The sequence below is a fragment of the Tiliqua scincoides genome, chromosome 3 (genome assembly GCF_035046505.1).
Source record: "Tiliqua scincoides isolate rTilSci1 chromosome 3, rTilSci1.hap2, whole genome shotgun sequence".
Taxonomy (NCBI): domain Eukaryota; kingdom Metazoa; phylum Chordata; class Lepidosauria; order Squamata; family Scincidae; genus Tiliqua; species Tiliqua scincoides.
The window spans coordinates 75,218,249-75,238,257 of NC_089823.1; the positions used below are offsets into that span (position 1 = coordinate 75,218,249).

The window sequence follows — 20,009 nt, forward strand, 5'->3', positions numbered from 1 at the left end:
AATCCCATGAACGCTTTCCTGGGAGGAGGCCCCATTGAACACAGTGGGACTTGCTTCTGAGTAGACCTGCATAGGCTTGGGCTGCCAGTGGGTTATGTAGGCAGTCAAGGGAAGAAGTGCAGTGCATTCCCCAGGGGAATGGGGGTGGGAAGGAGCCCGCCCCCTCCTTTCAGAGGCGACCTTGCTTCTCCTGCCCGCTCTCAGTGCTGACCTTCAGCGCAGAGAAGGCGAGGTCTGGGCAGGGGAAGTTCTGGGCCAACCTTGCCGTTCCGGAGAGGGAATCCCGGCCGGGTTTTGCGCTGGGCCAGAGCCGGAGGCTGCCCAGCCCCTGGCGAGAGCCAATCAGCGCGCAGCTCCCCGCACGTGGAGGAGAGGGGACCCAGAGCCCGGCGATCGCGGCGCAGTCACTACTGCGAGGGTTGCGGGGTCCTGGGCAGGAGAGGGAAGCGCGCTGCAGCCGCACTGCCTGCCTGGCGGGGGGGGCGCCGGTGCAGCCAAGCCGCAGCCCGGGGGAGCAGCAGACCGAGCGGAGCCGGAGCCATGAGCGGCGGCGGCGGCGGCGGCGGCGGCAGGGAGTACCCGGAGGCGGAGGGCTGCGGCGCCGAGAGGCCCGAGTGCAAAAGTAAATCGCCAACTTTGCTCTCCTCGTACTGCATCGACAGCATCCTGGGCAGGAGGAGCCCCTGCAAGATGCGCCTGCTGGCCGCCGCGCCCGGCCTGCCTCCCCTGGCCGGCAGGACCGAGCACGACAAGGCCGGCCAAGGTAAGAGCGCCGGCTGCAGCCCGCGCCCCCGGACGGCTCCGCCCGCCGCCCCGGCCCTGCCGGCTCAGCGCTCTCCCCTCTGCCCCCGGAGAGCCCCACAGCTGCAGGCTGGGACAGAGGAGCCTCCCGTTCTCTTCGGGGAGGGCAGGCCAGGCGCCAAGGGCGAGCAGGGCTGCAGTCCTCTGTACGCTTACCTGGGAGTAAGCCCCACTGACTCTCATGGGACTTACTGCTGAATAGACTTTCGGAGGATTGGGCTCCAAGGTGGCAATCCGATTCACACTTTCTTGGAAGTAAGCTCCACTGATTTTCATGGGACTTGCTTCTGAGTAGACATGCAGAGGATTGGGTTCCGAGGCTGCAATCCTATTCACACTTTCCTGGGGATAAGTCCCACTGACTCACATGGAACTTACTTCATAGTAGACATGCAGAGGATTGGGCTCCATGATGGGACTCTTATCCACACTTTCCTGGGAGTAAGCTCCATTGATTCTAATGGGCTTACTTCTGAGTAGACGTGCCTAGGCTTAGGCTCCAAATCTGGCGTGGGGCTGCGCCTGGGCCGTGTGCACGGTCCTAATGCGGTTCCATGGAGACGTCAAGGGCTGGCTGGGGCTCTCCGTTGAGCTCCCGTCTCACTTCCAAGTTCGTTCGTGGCGGACTTGAAGCCCAGAGAAAATCTGGGGGCAGAAATGGAGTCAGCGGACAGGTGTCAGGGCCCCTGGGGGAGAAAAGGGGGAGGCAGGCTTGAACCCGGTGGGCATTTCAGGGGCATGTTCTGATGTAACCAAAGGGTTGGAGCCCAGAGAGTGTGGGCCTCCGTCTCTTCTCCAGAAATATTGACTGTACTGCAGCTTTCCTCGCCCATGCCCCCCCCCCCAAAAAAATTTGGTTCTGCACCCAAATAGACTGCAGGCACGATTTCCTCCAGAGTAAGGCTGTAATCCTAGCCACACTTACCTGGGAGTAAGCCCCATTGATTATAAAGGAACCTTCTTCTAGATATGCATAGGTTTGGGCTCTGAGTCTGCCTGATTTCCACGGGGCTTCCTTTGCAGCAAATACCTTTGGGGTCAGAGGGAAGGGCTGAGAGCTACAATCCTATCCACACTTTCCTGGGTGTAAGCCCCATTGGCTATAATGGGACTTATTTCTGAGTAGACATGCCGAGGAGTGGGCTCTAGGAAAGTATTTAAAAAACACTCTCGTTTGTAAATAAAGAAAAGCCTTGGTGCTCAGCGCCTTTGAGTGAAGAGCTTAAGGGGCTCTTTCAGCGGGGGGGGGGAACGTTCTGGCGTTGGGGGTGCCCCTGGGGTGGGGGCTGCCCTCTGTGGGCTCAGCCTTGGGGGGCTGTCAGAGGGGTGTAGGCGCCGGGCTCCAAAAAGAGTGGTGATGGCGGGGGAGGCGGGAAGGATGTCCGCCCCGTCCGTGCCCTGCTCGCTGCAGTGATCCGTGCCTTTCTCTGTCTGTCTCCCTGGCAGGACCGACCAAGGGCAGCCCGCCGGGCTTCGAAGCTGCCGAACTGCACCTGCCGCCCAAGCTGCGCCGCCTCTACGGGCCCGGAGGAGGCCGGCTGCTGGCGCGGGCCGAGAGGGCGGAGGCGGGCGCCTCGTCGTGGGACTCCCTCAAGATCAGCCAGGCTCCGCAGGTCAGCATCAGCCGCAGCAAGTCCTACCGGGAGAACGCGCCCTTCGCGCGTGCAGCAGCCCTGGACGAGCTGACCAGCCCCGGGGCAGGCGGCGGCCCTGACTGCAGGCCGGGCAGGGACGACGACCTGCTGGACGAGGAGGAGGAAGAGGACGAAGACGAGGAGGAAGAGGAGGAGGAGGCCGAGGAGCTGGACGAGGACCTGGAAGAGGAGGAGGACCTGCTAGCCGAGGCCAAGGAGGCCCGTCGGGGCGCAGGGGGTCCCGTCGGGGCGGGCGTGGGGCCGGGGCCCGTGCCAGGGGCCGAGAGCGCTGACGGCTCACCCAAGGAGGAGCTGCTGCTGCCCGGCGACGAGCTGGCAGAGGGCAAGGACGGCGAGGACAGCTTGTGCCTGTCAGCGGGCAGCGACTCCGAGGAGGGGCTACTCAAGAGGAAGCAGCGGCGCTACCGCACCACCTTCACTAGCTACCAGCTGGAAGAGCTGGAGAGAGCCTTCCAAAAGACTCACTACCCGGACGTCTTCACCAGGTAGGCGGAAGGGGCAGACTGGACAGGGCGGGCAGGAACTTTCTTGGTGTGCAATCCTAGCCATACCCATTGGATATAATGGGATTCACTTCTGAGTAGACATGCATAGTATTTGCCTCCTGCTCTCTTGAGTGTGGGGGTGTCAGATCTATACACGCAAGTTAATCTGTGGGACAGGAGAGGAGGAAGCTGTGGTCAGAAGTGGGGCAGAGATATGAGTGTCCACAAGAACGCTTGGGGTGTGTGGGAGGGAAGATCAGAAAAAGGGGAGCAAATGTTTGGAGTTTTTGGGGGGCTGGAGCATAAAATCCCAAGATCAGAGGAAAAGGCAGTTTGCAGCAGTGCCCAGATATTCCCCAGCCTTCTTCCTTCCAGCCACCCCTTCCCAAGGAGCCCCCTAGTGCCCTGCCACTGCTACAGGGGAGTATCCTAGCAGGGGCCCCCCTCTCCCCTTTGGTTGTGGCTGCCTTTGCGAGGCAACCCTCTTAAGGCTGGGGCAGCGGGGAGGGGGGTTTGGGGGGAGTTCGCCTGGCCTTCAGTCGCCAACCTCACTGGCCAAGGACAGGGTCGAGTGCCCCAGGTCCTCGCCAGCCCCTCTCCGGGATCTATTTTTGCCTTGATCCTCCGTCGGGGTATCGGTTTCGCGCGCTGGGGGAAAGCTGGAGCTCTGTCCTGCCTCCGGGAAGTCCAATCTATATGTGTCTGTATATATAAGATCAAAGTATTCCTCTTGGAGAGGCTAAAAATATGGAGCTGGCCTGGAACGCTTTGGCAGAGCCGGTCCGCCTCGCCTCGGCTGCTTCTGGGCACGGGCCAGGAAAGAAGAGTGCGGCTGCTGGAGGTGGGGAAAGAGGGTGCCCTTGCCAGGCAGAGCCCGCCGGCCTTGGACTCCGTCCATGCCCAGGTGGAAGCTGCACCCTCGGGAGGTGGTCTTGAAAGGAAGCCCCGCTTAGGGCCGGGCTGCCAGGCTCCCTCCAGAGCCCGCTGCCCGGTGGCGTTGGCACGGGCTGGATCCAAGCCGAAGTGACTCGCATGTGCGCTTTCTCCAGGAGGGCCCCCATCGAGGAAACAGATCCAGAAATGACAATGGCCTTCCGTGTGGATGGAGCTCTAGCCCGCGCGATCTACGCATGGCGAGGCCAGAAGGGGGGGGGGGTCCCGTTCGTTCGCCCCCTTTCTGTTGCCCCCAAGTCACCAGGCAGCAGGAAGGGGGCGAGGGCAGAGGCCACCTCCGCCTACCCCGTCCAGGGAAGGAGCGAAGGGGAAGGACATTTCGTTGGGCGCTCCCGGGCAAAGCTTTCCTGGGTGCTGCTGTCAACTTGGGCGGCGAGCGGGGCCCTATCCTGCAGCAGCCGTGGCTCTGCTCTGCTTTCCGGGGAGGGGAGCGTGAGTCTCCCGTTAGCCTCCATCATGCCGATCCTTCGAAGGGTCTCCCCCGGCTCCCTCCGATGATGCTTCGTTCCCTTTCCCAGCCCGCCGGCTCGCGTCTGCCTCTGCTCTCTGCTGCCGGCCGCGGTGCTGCCTGCCTTTCTTCCGAGGCGTCCCCAGCCTTTCCTTCCAAGCCCGCGCTGGAGAAGCGCAACCTCCCCGGGCTTCCCGAGGTTCCCTTCCAGGGCGGCGGAGCAGGCTTCCAGCGCGCCCGCAGCCTCCCTGGTCTGGAGGAGACGGCGCTGCCCGGCTGCTCCCACCGTGCACCCGGCAAGCCCATGGACGGGGCGCGCAGCCAGAGCTCCTCGGCAGGGCTGCCAGGCAGACCCCGGGGTTGGCCAGGGAGCTCCTTTCTGGCAGCCCGGAGGAGCTGGGAAAGGGCGGCCCGCTCTCCCCGTCCAGCCCCTTTCGCCTGCCCGCGCAGCGCTTTCCTCGGAGCGGAGGCAGAGCTCGGTGAGCAGACCGCGAGTGGCTTTCCAGCATCGACTTGCGCTCCGCTTCGCCTTAATTGCTGCTGTCGTGAGCGCAGTGAAGGGCTCGCCTTGCCGCTCAGTGGATCTCCCAGGTGCTGGGCAGAGAAGCCAGGCCGGCAGGGGGAATCCCAGCCACCAGCTCGCCTTCCTACCCCCACCTCCACGCCTGGGTCCCTCCTTCCAAAGTCGAGCCTTCTTCGCACTGGCTCTGCCTTATGCTTTCAGAGCCAGCCGTGCGGTTCAAGGCTGGGGCAAAAGGCTCCCAGTTGGATTTGGGAAGGGGATTCAGTTCCGAAGTTCGGGGGGGGGCAGGAGGAGAAGCCGGAGTAAGCGCAAAGTAGGAAGTTGTGGCCTTGTTTGGGGAGAAGAGCCTGTGTGGATGGTTCAAAGAGGGAAGGGCGGAAAACGTGGCTTCCCGAATTGTAGAGGGCACCCCCTGGTCTCTCCTCCCCCCCTTCTAAGGCTCCACCTGAGTCCTCTCTGTTTTGCTTCTTTCCCCTCCAGGGAAGAGCTGGCGATGCGCCTCGATCTGACAGAAGCCCGGGTGCAGGTGAGTCGAAGGCGGAGCTGGAATTGGGGGGGGGGGGGCGAGCCAGGATGGGAGCCAAGTAGGGGCTCCAGGAGGGGGGTGGGTGGGTGGGAGAACCCCAAGGAGAGTCATTGCAACCCCCCTGAACCCCAAAATCTTTCTGCCCCCCTTTCCAAAAGCAGTGGTGAGGGGCAGCAGGCAAAGGGCATCTCTCCTTGAAATTGAGTCTGATTTTGTGCCCTTACTACCAGAAACAGCTTCCCCACCGGGACCCCACTGACACTGAGCGGTGGTTGTCAGGCCTTGCTCAAGCTTCCAAATGGCTCCCAGCCTCCCTCCCAGAAAATGCCCGCTGGCACTAAGCACTCCTCGTCCCCCTTCCACCAGAGCCTGCCCAGATTTTGTTGGGGGCAGTGTCACCAGATGTCCTCCGTTTCCAGGACATGTCCTCTTTTTTAGCCTCCTGTTCTCAAAAAACTTAAATGCCCTCCTTTTCCCTGTGAACGGCCCCTGTAGGCAGCGCATAACCTTCTTGTAATTAATAAATCATATGTAGTATAGTTTTAAATTTAATGAGTAACAGTGTTTAAATTAACCCCATGTAATCAATATTTTTAGCTTTTATTGTGTCGTGTCCTATGTTTTTCTTAGATGTCCTACATTTTCAGATGCCTTGTCCTCTTTTGTGGTTATCACATCTGGTTACCCTGGTTGGGGGGGTCGATGCTGCTTTTGGGGTGTGAGGTCCAGGAGCTGGGCAAGAGCTAGACGCCACCCCAGCCACCTGGCTGCCTCCCCCCCCCCACCAGATGGCCTGGCCAGCACATCACTTTGCAAGGAAAGTCCGGTAGGGCACAGGCATCATAAATTCCATATGGCTCATTTAATACACAACAGCTTCACGCATTAGAGGGGCTAATGAAGAGCTGGGTGTCCCCCCCCCCTCTGTTGACACATTTCTCCCTCGTCAAACAGAGATGTGACAGCGAGTTGGGATTTCCAGCTCAGGGGAAGGAGTCGTGGGAAAGTTAAATAAGCGGGAGAGGGAACCCCCCTTCCCTTCCCCACCTCCCCTCTCTTTCTATTCATGGGAGAAGATGTAATTAAGGGGAATATGAATTATTCGAGCCCCTCAGTTTACCTTGGGATGTTGTCAAACTGAGTAATTTGATCAGGGGGCAGTTGGGCGAAGTGGCTAATTGAGTGGGGGCCCAGAGCCACCACCTAGGTGGGCAGTGCGGTTGGGACTGCCTTCCAGGGGTGGCAGGAGCCAAATCCCAGGTAGCAGAGGAAGCAAGGGCCTTCCTTGCTGTCCCTGTTCTGGGGGCTCCTTTCTCATCCCCCCCCCTTTGGAACAGGCTCCTCCTCTGTTCTGCCAGATTCCCAGTCCAAGCTCTGCCTGGAGAATTAATGCCCACTGTATGCTAATTAGCTCCCCTTCTTTCCCCAAAAATGACCCCAGTTCTGTCTTGCAGTCCTGCTGGACCCCACCACCAGGTAGCTTGCCTGTTCAGTCTGCAGAGGTCCTCTCTCCTACCAGCAGCCTCCCACCACTACAGCAGCCCCTTGGTCCTCAGCAGGTTTTGGGCATGCCAGCCACACACCAAACTCCAGCAGTCCACCTGTCCGCTGACTCCAGTGTCTCCAGCAGTCCATTCACCACTCAGTCCCTCAGCAGTTCCAGTCTTGAGCTTTCCTCCTTCTGCTACCCACACCCAACTCTCCCTTCATCTGGTGCTTTTATGCCTGAGGGTCCTATTGCCTTCAAGTGGCTGCAGCTGTGTAGCACACCCTCTGCTGAAAGCCCAGGCCTTACCCTTTAAAGAGGCCACTGCTGACACCACACCCTACCTCCACCCAGATCTTCCAGGATTCCAATACATCCTTGGATGCCAGCTTGGCTCTGGGCAAGTCTCCTCTCCAACTCGCTCTGCCATTTCAGTGCCAAACGGGGATCCTGAGGAGCATCAGGATCAATGTGCATTTGGATGGGCAAGGAAGGGGCATCGCTTCTCAGGCTTCTCGCTGGGCTCTTGCTTTCCATCTCCCCCCAATGCAAGGGCAGGAATGATATTGGCAAACATGGGCATGGAGGGCCTGAGCCTGGGGAGAGATGGTATAGCAATAACCACAATTATATATATAAATACGATTTTTCTTGCCCAGGAAATTAACCTGGGAGCCTTTTAAGCCCCGCTGAGAAGGCTTGGCTTAAAAATGGTCCTCCAAGAAAACCATGCTGTTTATCACGCATCATGTGATGTCAGCTAAAACATTCCACTGTCTGCCAGGCAGGGAGAAAAGGGACAGTGGGGGTTTGTGGAAAGAAAGGGGGACCCAGGAGGCCTGGATGGGCTGTCTGGTCGAGGCAGCACCGCCTAGAGAGAGAGAGCGAGCGAGGCAGCATCTTGGGTGTGTGCCTGCCTGTGGCCCAGCCAGGTGAGCTTCCCAGGCGATTGGGCGAAGAATAAACAGATCTCTAGGCAAGGTCACTTGGTCCTTCCAAGGAAGAGATCCATGCTCACTTTACCAGATCACTGCCCCAGAGCACCAAAATTTATTTGAAGCGTTATTATCGATCTGGTTGAATCAATTGAAAAGGATGATTTATGGATTTTATGGTGCCTGAACACCTGAAAGGAGAGAAGAGAAAGGAGTCCCTTTCCCCTAGGAGCTTACAATCTAAATGCAGTCAACAGGCAAAGGAGAGCGTGGAGGCACCTCATCACCGTGTCCTGGCAGGGTTTGGGATCCAAAATTGGAGAAAGGCTGAAAGCCCAATCCTATGTGTGTCTGCTCAGAAGTAAATCCCATTATAATCAATGGGGCTTACTCCTAGGTAAGTGTGGATAGGATTGCAGCCTGAATCCGTTACACTCTCTTGCATGTGAATCCACAGGGGTGCCCCTGCCCCTGTGTGTTAGGGTTAGGCTTTGTGCCCCTGCAGGTGGGCATGAACTCACAAGGGAGCGCTGATGTTTGCCCGGCTGTTTCTTAGAGCCGCCACATCTCACTGGAGATGGATGCGCCTTGGACCTTCCCTTTCCTCTTCCTCCCCATCGATGGTCAAGCCCAGCTTGGCCTCTAGGGAGGCTCATGGATCAAGGCATGGGAGAGGGTTCCGGGAGCGGGTGAGCCAGCCCCGCGTGGGGGGATGCGATCCTCTCTGGCTTCTGACGACCCCCGGGGAGTTCCCTCGGTGGCGCTCTGCACGTGCTCAGAGGCGCGCTTGCCTGCAGCCTCCCAGCCGCCGAGGGTGGAGCAGCAGCGGCGGTGGCAGGCAGGGCCGCTCGTACTAACCGCCTTTTGCCCCCTGTTTTCTTGGCTTCCAGGTCTGGTTCCAGAACCGGAGAGCCAAGTGGCGGAAGCGGGAAAAGGCCGGCGCGCAGAGCCACCCGCCCGGCTTGCCCTTCCCGGGGCCCCTGTCGGCGTCTCACCCGCTCAGTCCCTACCTTGATGCTAGTCCTTTCCCTCCTCACCACCCAGCTCTCGACTCCGCCTGGACGGCCGCCGCAGCCGCCGCCGCCGCCGCAGCCGCCTTCCCCAGCCTGCCGCCGCCGCCTCCGGGCTCGGCCGCTCTGCCCCCCAGCGGGACCCCGCTCGGCCTCAGCACCTTCCTGGGAGCGGCCGTGTTCCGGCACCCGGCCTTCATCAGCCCCGCCTTCGGCAGGTAATGCCTCCGGGCCGGCCAGCAGAAGACGGGGGTGGGGGGCTTGGTTGGGAAGCTGCCCTCTGGTGGGGGAGACCTTTGGGGCAAGACACAGACCATCACTGCAGGGAGGGTGCAGCAGGGCGTGGGGGGGGCTGCAGTCCCATGGAGCCCCAGAAGTGCGGATCAGGTGGGGCTTCCAGGCGTCCCAGAAGAAAGTGGGGCAGGCTTGATTCGGAAGGAGCTTTCTCTCTCTCCCTGGGATCTGCAGCCCCAGCGCACCAGTCATTGTGGTTGCCCTGCAAAGACCCCCTTTGTCTGGTGCGGCGCTCGGACCCCTGCTGATTGCAGGCTGCAGTGATGCCGGGGCGTCCTCCCCTCCCCTGGCAACCACCAGCGAAAGATGGCCATTTGGGGACCAGAGGCAGGGAGTTCGCACTGGGGTTGGGGGGGGCTGCTCCAGTGGGTGTCTTGAGAATTCGAAATTCGAACGCTGGAGCCTTTTTCATAATTGGACGGCAGGCCACGTGTCACAGTCCTCTTCCCTGATTGGATAGCGCTAACTTTAAAAAAGGACCCCCAGTCTGTCTACTGTAAGATTTTAGACTGCATCTTCAGAACGCTGGCTGGAAGCTGTGGTGGTGCTATTGATGGGATTTCCTCCCACGTGGGGATCCACTGCCTTGGGGATCTGGGGCTTGCTACAAACGATTTCGAGCCCAACTGGATCCTCACTTACCTGGGACCAAGTCCCACTGACTAGAATGAGACTTACTTCTGAGTAGACAGGCATAGGACTGGGCTGTGTGAGTGTGTTTTGATCAGAAAACCGACCCTTGGAAAGGTTTGACTTGCATGAAATGTTTTCCTGAAGTTTAGTTTTCCCAGGCACTCCTTGTTGGTTCCAATTTCGCTGCTTACAGAAAGAAACCAGGAATGACTGTGAGGAGCTCACAGGGGAGCCCATCCTTCATTTACTTTCATACCATTGAAGTCAACTGCTCATAGCAGTGACTTGGGGCCCAATCCCATCCAATTTTCCAGCATCGGTGCAGCCGCAATGCAGCCCTGAGGCAGCCTCTGTGACTGCCTCCCCACCACAGGATGCAGTGCGCTTCCCATTGGTGTGGCTTCACTGGCACTGGAAAATTGGATAGGATTGGGCCCTAAAGCTACCATCTTATCCACATTTAACTGGGAGTAAGCCCCACTGACTATAGTGGGACTGAGGGCCCAATCCTATCCTATTTTCCAGTGCTGGTGCAGCAGTACCAATGGGGCATGCACTGCATCTTGTGGTGGGGCAGCAGTCACAGAGGCCTCCTTAAGGTAGGGAAACATTTGTTCCCTTACCTTGGGGCTGCATTGAGGGTGCACAGGTGCTGAAAAATTGGATAGGATTGGGCCCTGAGTTCTGAGTAGATCTGTGCAGGATTGGGCTCTAAAGTTGTATGAAAATGAATGATCCAGAGTGGCCTGGAGCTCCGGAGTTTATCCCCCAACTCAGGGTCAGGGAAAGCGGATCACTGAAGCCAAAGGATGTAATCAGGAGTCAGGTTGCAATCCTACCCGGGAGCAAGCCCCATTGACTAGAATGGGATTTACTTCTGAGTAGCTATGCCTAGGCTCCGGCTGTCAGTGGCTAATCAGAGAGACAAAGAAGCCACGTTGGGATTTGTTAGAGCGCCGAGAAGGGAAGGGCTGGGATGGATGGGGCGCTGCCCCGATCTCTGTTGGAGAGAACAAAGGAGGGGTAGAGAGAGATGCCACTTAACCAAAACCATGTTAAAAAGTCCAAGCGAAATGAAGGGGGGCGGAGAAGGAGTGAGAGCAGCACGGCTCCGCGGAAGGCGAATGCCTGCCAGGACTCCTTGGGCCCCAGTGACTCCGTTTCCCTAATGGCAGGCAGGCGGCTGCGGGGTGGTCACGCCCCCTGCTTGCGGCGACGGGTCTGCACTGTGGCTCTCCCCCCCCCCCCGCATTAGCACAGCCCCGGTGTCATGTCCCCCCACCCACCAACAAACTGAAAAATGAGTTGCCAGGAGCTGGCACTGAACTGGTGGGCGCGGGCGAGACAGCGAGGCAGGCGACCAGAGAAAGCCAGCAAAGAGGCAGTGAAGCGGGGGGGGGGGAGATTCTTCCCCCTCTTCCGATGGCATTCCTTCGGCTGCTCAAGCGGCTGAGCTGAAGCGGTGCCAACTTCGCCCAGCAGCCCAAGAATGGCCTCTGCAGTGGGGGCAGCCGGAAGACCTTCCCCTGCACCCCCCCTTTCCAAACGGGTCCCCGGAGAAGGGCTGGTCCTGCTTTCGCGTTCGGAGTCTCGGGAGAAGAGGGTGTCCCCCCAGCAGCCGCCCCTCCTCGGCCCTGCGGCTTAGTATGAGACCTCGACGTCCCGTCCCCCCCCCCCGCCCGCAGTTCAGTCCCCGGCGGCGCTGATGCCCGTAATCAGCTCCTGTGCTAATGGAGAGCCCGGCTGGGGGGTCAGGCAGGCGGCGGCGGCTCCGGGGAGAGGCGGGCGGCGAGGAAGGCGCTTCCTCGACGGTGTTATCATTGCGCCGGGATGCCGGCCCGGCCGGCGGCGAGTAATTGGCCTTCCGCTGCGAGGAAATCCTCGGGGATGGCGCTCCCGCTGGGCACGGAGCCGAGCGGCATCCGTCCGCGCTGGGCAACCGGGCCTGGGGGGGCAGAGATGCGCAGGCGGGGGGGGTAAAGATCAAGTGGGGGCAGCACAGAAAAGAACAGCTGAAGGTGGAAAGGAACCCCCCCCCCCAAGAGGGAGAAGCCCCTCGCCTCTCCTCCTCGATGGGGGCGTCGGAGGTCTTTCTTTTGGATTGCATTCCCTCCCATCGCCCGTGCCAGGCTCCGGCTCTGGACGGGGCACGCGGGAGAAGACCGGACGCTGGCTGGCAGCTCACCCGCTTGGACTGACTGGCAGCGCGGGGGTCCCACCTGTCCGTCCCCCCCTCCAATTGTTTCCTTCTCCTTTGGCGCTCTCAGCAGCAGCTCGGCTTCTGGCTGGCGCAAGTCGTCTCAGGGCCCGATCCTCGCCCACTCTCCAGTGCCAATGCAGGGCTTGCATTGGGTCCTGCGATGGGGGGAAAGCCTCCCCAAGGTAAAGGAAAGTTTGCTCCCTTCCCTCCGGACTGCATCGGCGCCGGAAAGTTGGACAGGATCGGGCCCCTAGACTTGTCAGGGCTCCAGTTCCGAGCAACTCGAATGAGGGGGCCTGGAGCCCCCCAGCAGTGGGGAAAAGGCAGGCTTTGGACGGGGGCTGGAGGAGAGGGAGGGAGAGAAGCGGCAGGACTGCGGCCAGCTGGTTCCTGCGCCCCTTGCCCGTTGCGCAGTCCTGGTCAGGGTTGCCAACTGCTCACATTGCTGCCGCCTCCTTAGTCCCTGTGCCCAAGGCTGCAATCCTATCCGCTCTTTCCTGGGAGTAAGCTCCACCGAACACAAGGGACTTACGACTGAGTGGACCTGCCTAGGATTGTGCTCTAAGTGAGAGCTTTTCCCGACCCGTGTGATGGTGGGGAGAGTCTTCCTCTCCCCCCCCCCCAGGTTCTCCTGGTGGCACCGAGGAAGAGGGCCCAACGCTGGCCACCCCGTCCAGGATGGGGGCCCCTGGGCTGCTCTCACCGCCCGCCCGCTGTCTCCTCTGCCCGCAGGCTCTTCTCCACCATGGCCCCCCTGACCAGCGCTTCCACCGCGGCCGCCCTGCTGAGACAGCCGGCCCCGGCCGTGGAGAGCGCCGTGCCCTCGGGGGGGCTCTCCGACCCGGCCACGGCGGCGGCGGACCGGCGCGCCTCCAGCATCGCGGCGCTGCGGCTGAAGGCGAAGGAGCACGCGGCGCAGCTCACGCAGCTCAACATCCTGCCCGGGAACAGCACCGGCAAGGAGGTGTGCTGAGGCGGCCCCGCGGGGAAGGGGGGCCGGCCCCAGGTCGCCCCGTCGGAGAGGAGCGACGCCGCGAGACCAAAACGGGGGGAGAGAGCGGGACTGAGAGCCGGCCGGGGAGGGGCCACCCCGAGAGGGCCCTGCTGGAGGAAGCCTCGGCTGCTCCCCTGGGCCCCTCCGTCTGTCCGGCTGGTAACATTTTCTCATTGTGCGTCTCCATCGATTCCTTGGTCAGCAAACCCCACTCACGAGTAGACCCCAAGGGGGAGGGAGAGGGGTCGACAGTGATGCCAACACCCACCCCTTTCCTCCCCCCCCCCAGTTTTGTCACAGTCCCACCCGTCCAGGGTCATTCATACTCTCCAAAGAGGACTGTTGGGGGGACACCACCTGCACCAAGGGACCCCCCCAGGAAGGGCTGCGGTGGGACAGAAGCAGTGCACTTAAAGGGAAAAGGGATCTCGTCTTTTCGTTTGTTCTTTTCGTCCTTACTCACGACGACACCAACCAAGGGTTTTATAGCAAACCAAAGGGAAAAAAAAAATAAAATAATACAGTGCTAGAAATATAGACTGTTTAAAGAAAAAACAAAAAAAAGAAGTCACTAAACTGTGATGCTCGATCCTGTACATAATAACCACTGTTATTAAAAAAAATAAGAAAAAAGACAAAAACAGAGCTTTGTATATGTTTGAAATGTGATCTAACACTCGGTGTAGTGTTTGTACCGGTTTGTCATCGCTGTAGACGCGGACTGTGTTGTAGAGATCGTAGGGTCTCCCTCTAGACAAATATTTATGTACAAAAGCCTTGATTTAACTTATGAACTGTAGCGGTTTCCCGAGAGAGAGAGAGAGAGAGAGAGAGAGAGAGAGAGAGGACATCATCCGTTCGGTACTTGTGTGTAATGTTGTTCTTGCTTCCACTTCTCCTTGCGGTCCGGTGGGAAAGTGTCACCCATAGAAAATAAAATATATCTATATACCTTTACGAAAGGATTCTAACAGATACCTGGAGGTGTAGCGTCCTACTACTTGGATACAAGAGCCAAGGTGGTGGTGGTGGTGTTGCGTGGGGGGGAGGGTGGAGAACGAATGCCCACCTCTGGCTGGGCTGGGGCAGTTGGGAACAAGGGAAAGAGGCGACAATCCTAGCCATACTTTCCTTGACTAGAATGGGACTTACTTCTGGGTAGACACGGATGGGATTGGGCTCTGGGTGGCCTGGGACTCATCGGCTCACAGAAAAGCACCCCCGCCTTTATGAAATCACAAGCCTTCTAAGATTCTCCCCCCCCCCCACACACACACATACTATGATTGGCTTTGGTTCTTGCGGAAGTCCGAATATGAATGTTCGAAGGCTGGAGGCAAAGAACGGCTTCCGAGCCCGAACCTAGGCATGTCTACTCGGAAGTAAATACCATTATGGCCAGTAGGGCTTACTCCCGGGTAAGTATGGCTAGGACTGCAGCCTCACCCCACAGATAGGCGTCTGCCTGTGCACGTTTACTCTCGAGTAACTGCCTCCTGTTCAGGGGAGTAGACTTTCCAGGCGAGTGCTCAGGCAGTAATCCGGAGGGTAAAGCTCAGCGACTGCTGGACAGGCGCACAAACACCCCTGGACGGAGCATCTCCCCCCCCAACTTTCGGTGCCCCACATTGCGGGACGAGGGTTAAAAACCTGCTTTCTCCCCCTCCCCGCACCTTCAACCTGGCCAGGGGAGGTCTCTCCCTGGGGAGCATCTGCCTCCCCCCGCTTTGGGCTCCCCTGCCTGGCTGGGGTTTGTACCCAGCGCCAGCCTGCGGGTCAGGCTATTGGTAATGGTGGGGGGCCTCTCCGCGGAGAAGCGTGGCTCTCACCGACGGCTCCTGGGCCAGGTCGGGGCTCCAGCCAGGGGGGCGCCTGGCTAGAGGAGGCTCGGTGGCGGGGAGGGGGGGCAGCTGGCACCCTGTGCCCAGAATGCCTGATCCCCAGGGATTCTCACGGACTGCCAGCCTCCCCCCCAAACCTCCAGGGACCCTCCAGCCTCAGGAAGAAGCAGCCCTTCCCCTCGCCCCCAGCCGGGGCTCACCTCCTTCTGCCTGGCAGGGCGCAGGGGCAGCACGCCTCCCTCCTGCACCGCTGCAGGGCCGGCCACCCTCCCTTTCCCTCCCGCCGACCAGCCTCGGAGCGGAGGCAGATCGCGGGAAGCAGCCCCGAGGATTAGCGCCCCCCCGGGTCCGCAGGCCTCCTAATCCCGGGTCACTGGGCGGCCGCAAACAAACCCCGTCCAGGAAGGCCCCCTATTCTTCGCGGGCGGCGGGGGAGCCCCTCTGGACGGCGCTTCCCTTCGCCGCGCTCCCCAAAGGACGGCCGGCCCGCCTGCCCGCGCCCCTCACGCCTGAGCGAGCCTCAAAGCAGCCGCGACCTTTCTCTGGCTGCCCCTGAAAGCGGAGCTGATGCTGGCGGCGGCGGCAGCAGCAGCAGCAGGAGAAGCCCACCCCCAGGACCCACGCAGGGGACGCAGGGCCAGTGGGGTCCCGTCCAACGAGGAAGCCTCTCCATGAATGGAAGCCCAGCTTGGACTCCACAAAGGGCTAGCCAGCTTCCCACCCATGGCCTGCCACTCTCGACACCCCCCCCATCTGGGGGCGGGGGGGGGCGGTAAGCCACACTGAGCAAGGGGAACTCCCTGCTGAGGGAAGAGGTGGAGGACTCAGGGTGGTTCCCCTGATGGTGACACACTGGCAGTGAACACCAGACCAGGCCTCACCCCCCCCAAGCCCCACATTTTCCACTTTGGTTCCCCCTCCCCCCAGCATCCAGCGTGAGACAATTTAGTGCCACTCTGGGGCTAGCAAATAGCAGTGTAAACACTGGTAGGGCTGAAGCAATGCTTTGTTTTGCTGACCCTATGGATGGTATAAATATGGCAGTGCCACCTCTGGTGAGATGGACTGGCAAAGGCCAGCCCAAGGAACCCAGCCTGAGAGAGGACACTGAGCTTGCCCTGCAGAGTTAGGGGTCAGTGTGCCCACTTTTTCACCTGCGTAATTGCACATTTTATGTACACACCCTATCCCCCCATTAATACATAAAACACAAACCAAAGACTGTACAATGTGGAACAAATCTAAAGGGAAGGACGACTAATGCGCATAGGTTTGAAGAACACTGGAGTTCCACACATTCATACTGCAGCAACCCCAAACAGAATTCAATTTGCCCACTTAAAGAGGAATTTGGGCTGATATCTCAAGAGAATTTCCAACAGGATCAGCCTATGGGAAGAACTCTGAGAGAGGAAGGCACATGTTATTCTGGAGGATTGTCTTTGATGCTCAGAGTTCACATTCTCACATATACACACATACTGGGCTCTTCAAAAATGTTTGTTGTTACGAACAAACTACAGTTCTTCCAAATAACCATACATTTAACTGACAGCATCTTATACACATATATTTGGGGGAGTGTTAAAAAAAAAACACCCCATAGGTGCAAAAAATATTTTTATGAAAAAAAGTGAACATTTGCCCCTGGACATGATTAACAGCAGAGTTTGAAGCACATATTTTTCCTTGAAAGAAAAGGGAATCATTATCAATCCATTACACATTAAGAAATGTCACTCAGTCATTTTTATTCATTCGACAGAAATCTTTGTAAAAGCCCGAATCATACTTCTGCAAGCAGCAATTTTGTTAATCCAGGGGGGTTATTACTCTGGTCCCTTATTAGGATCTACACTACTGCCAAGCAATCCTATAACCATCTCAAAAGAAGTTTACCTTCGTGTTATAAAACCAGTAGTGGTATTTATACTGTGCAATAATTAGTGTATTACTTGAATCCACTAACAGGTTCATTTTATCTCTGCACAAAACCTCCAGTCTGCTTATAGAAAGCTTGTGCCTCCTTTGGCGCTGCTAAAGTGGTGAAAGAGTGAATGGAGGCTGGTAGCACTTTCTCTTTTTGCCTTGCCTTAATTCCCATCTCTTTTTGCTCTCATCCAATTAGTGCAGTGTATTAAGCAGTTTATCATCTCATAGTCAGCTATTGAGAGAAACAAGGCGAACACTTTGCAATAGAGCCTGCTCTCCTTTGACACCCTCAGGTACTTACATATTCCACTGTGCTATGAATAATAGAGGAAGAATAGAACACTAATTCCCTCATCAAAGAATGCCTTGTCTGCTGCTTTGCTCAACAACACCATTCTGATCAAAAGGAAAGCAATAAAGCTTAGCATAACAAAACGAAACCTACTTATTAGCTTAGTGGTTAAATTAATGCAGAGCCGCTGCTATTCAAAACCAAGTTTTGAAAACAGCCTCCAACAACCTGATAATGCTGCCTTCGGGATGAAGGAATTTTAATCTGAAATCTGAAGCTGGCACAGATGAGTTAATCTATTAAACAGCTATCAGAGGAGCGCGGGATGAGCGGTTCAATTAAGAAATATTTAGGTGCACTACAGAAGGGAGGCAAAGGAGGCAAGGATGGTGAGGGCCTGAATTTGGGAAACAGAAAAAGTATGTTTTTTTCCCAGCAAGAAATGATTCCGGCCCAGGCTGACACCATTTGAGGGTTTTCTGCTATCATACTTGCTGCGCAGTCCGGCTTCTGTGTTTATGCTTCAACCTCCTCACCCCACTCCTCAGCCCCTCTCAAACACCTCTGATTTTTAATTGATCACAAAAAAATAAAGATGGAAAGAGAAGGGAACTCAGGGCTGGGTAATTCCTGGCAACCGGCATTTTCAGTTTTCTAAATTGTTTAGAACACAATCCACTGCATGTAAAAAATAACACCTATCTCCAAAGATGGGAAAGAGGTGGACGACCTAGTGTGAGGCAATCTGTTCAATAGGCTGCTTACAGGGCAAGCCAATGCATGTCTACTCAAAAGTAAGCCCCACCACTGAATTTAATGAAACTTTCTCCCAGGTTAGTGTGTATAGAATTGCACTTAGTCAGGGATCTAGTTTTTACTAGGTTTTTACCTAGTTTTTAGTTTTTCGCCTGACCACGATAAACGCTAGGCATTTTCTTAAGTTGGGAAAACCATTAGTTTTTTTTAACCTATATAAATACTCCTTCCCTAGTACTTAACGTTAAATCATAAAATGACATTACGATGTGTCTAATAATTATGCAGAATATTTATATACTGCTTCTTGCTATAAAGGTTGCAAAACAGTTTACATCGTAAAACAAATGAGACCCATGTTGCTCCATATTTGATTTTCAAATTTGTTTTTATAAAAAATGTGTTTGCAGATTACACTTTCCCCATAATTTTTTGCTGTATAATAGCAAAGTTTGAAAAATGAAACACTTGGATATAACTCAAGCATGCATCTCTGTGAAAACAAGGTGTTACAGACTTGCACTTTTCTGATTTTTAAAATTTACATATGTCAACTTTGGTTTTTCTAAAAGGACGTAATATATTGAATATCGGATATAGTAATATCCATGTGATATTTTTACAGAACCCATTATTAGGGATGATGACACACAGCTCTGGTTACTGTATTAGGGCGACTTGTATGACAGCAATGGGAGTAACTTAATCAAAGCGCCCATGTGGTTGTGCACATTAAATATGGAAATGACATGGTGGCTAAAAAGAAAAAGGTACACAAATTAAACTGATTTCATGACAGTCCACAGCCCTGTGAAGTGCATATGGGTTTCTCCATTCAGTTCTATACATGGGATTGGGTTCACACATAGATTCCTTTATGCATGTGGATAGCTCTTCATGGAAGAAAATACAAAAGCCTTTGTGGTCAGTGAGTTGCATGTGCATAGTGCACATGATTCTTTGAGGGATACTAGATCATGGCAAATACAAGTATGCACAATACCTGGGGGAATGCAACAGGGACCAGCCACAGGACAGGTAACAGACCCATATGGGCTAAACTAGGGATTGGACAAGCCATGTTTGTTCATACATGTTTCTGTTGTGTTCATGTATACGTGTGTGATTTTTGAAACAAAAGGTGAATGTAGGTAACAGGACCATAAGTTTTCCATGCTTTACTTCCCTGCTTCCCATCTTAAAACTGATCTTAGAACATGCACAGATTTTGTGCATGAGAACACACACATGCATGTGAGTGTAAATGGGTTCCATTGTTGCAAGTAGTGTCCCCTTGCCCAGTCTTAGTATTCTGAAAGTATAAGAGTGGATCTCCCACATTTCTTTTCAATTGCATTTGTGGCTTGTTCAGTTTTTAGACTTACAAATCCCTCTTCCAGGCTAAGGCTCTGCTCAGTGAAAGGGCACATGCTTTGTATGCTGAAGGTCCCAGATTCAATCTCTGGCCTCTGACAAGAAATACCCTATCTGAAACTCTGGAGAGCCAAGCCACTGCCCACCAGCATAGAACAGACCAAAACAGAGCTGGACAGACCAGCCCTCTCATTTGCTATGATGTAGCCTGCATGTTCAACTTCAAAGGCTATTTAATGTGAAGGGAAAATTTTCACATCCCTGCATTTTGAGGTATAGTATGGTGATGGTTAGATAAGAAAATAACCTGTTATCATGTTCTTGTAACAGGTGTTTTGGGAAGTGGGTTGTGTCTCTACTGTATTTCAGGTTTCTATCTGCTGTAGGACCTTAATTTTAATATCCCCATGTTCAGCAGCTTCTCCATAAGATGCACACTCCATGTTATGCCCATCTTGCCCAGGAGTGTGCATCTACCTATCTGATACTCATCTGCAAAGTTTGCATTCTACAAGCACAGATGTGTTCCTGCATGCCACTGCAAGTTCCCTCCACCTCTCAGATGAAGTAGGTTGCTTAGCTTTCCATCCGACTTTTGTTGGCTTGCTCTGTGCTGGAGTTAGAGCTCCTGTTATGGTTTTGTGTCCCAGGCTTCAAGGAAAAGTTCTGCAAAAGTAAATTTTTTAATACAAAGCTGCAAGCCTCCAAAATTAGTGTCAGGTGTTCTGTGTGGCAGTAGCAGTATGTGCAAGGCTTTCTGATTAAAATATCCAGAATGCAAACACCACCCAAATTCTTTAACATTAGAAAATTTTATTATTTTTATTTCAATACTGTAAAACTTTACATACATATTAAAAAATGTCTTTA

The 20,009-nt window shown here is 55.8% G+C and overlaps 1 protein-coding gene across 1 annotated transcript; it reads left to right on the plus strand.

Annotated features, from left to right (window-relative positions):
- Positions 1–540: 540 nt before the first annotated feature.
- ARX (aristaless related homeobox) lies at positions 541–12,923 on the plus strand. Its single transcript, XM_066621310.1, has 5 exons — positions 541–763; positions 2,248–2,941; positions 5,347–5,392; positions 8,704–9,041; positions 12,683–12,923. The coding sequence occupies exons 1-5, from the start codon at positions 541–543 to the stop codon at positions 12,921–12,923; spliced, it is 1,542 nt and encodes a 513-aa protein (XP_066477407.1).
- The last annotated feature ends 7,086 nt before the right edge of the window (positions 12,924–20,009 follow it).

What these genes read in the sequence shown, in the direction of transcription:
- ARX (XM_066621310.1), top strand. Translation starts at nt 541, where the DNA reads ATGAGCGGCGGCGGCGGCGGCGGCGGCGGCAGGGAGTACCCGGAGGCG. An exon ending in TGACAGAAGCCCGGGTGCAG is followed by an intron (nt 5,393 to 8,703) that starts GTGAGTCGAAGG and finishes CTTGGCTTCCAG; the next exon opens with GTCTGGTTCCAGAACCGGAG. An exon ending in ATCAGCCCCGCCTTCGGCAG is followed by an intron (nt 9,042 to 12,682) that starts GTAATGCCTCCG and finishes CTCTGCCCGCAG; the next exon opens with GCTCTTCTCCACCATGGCCC.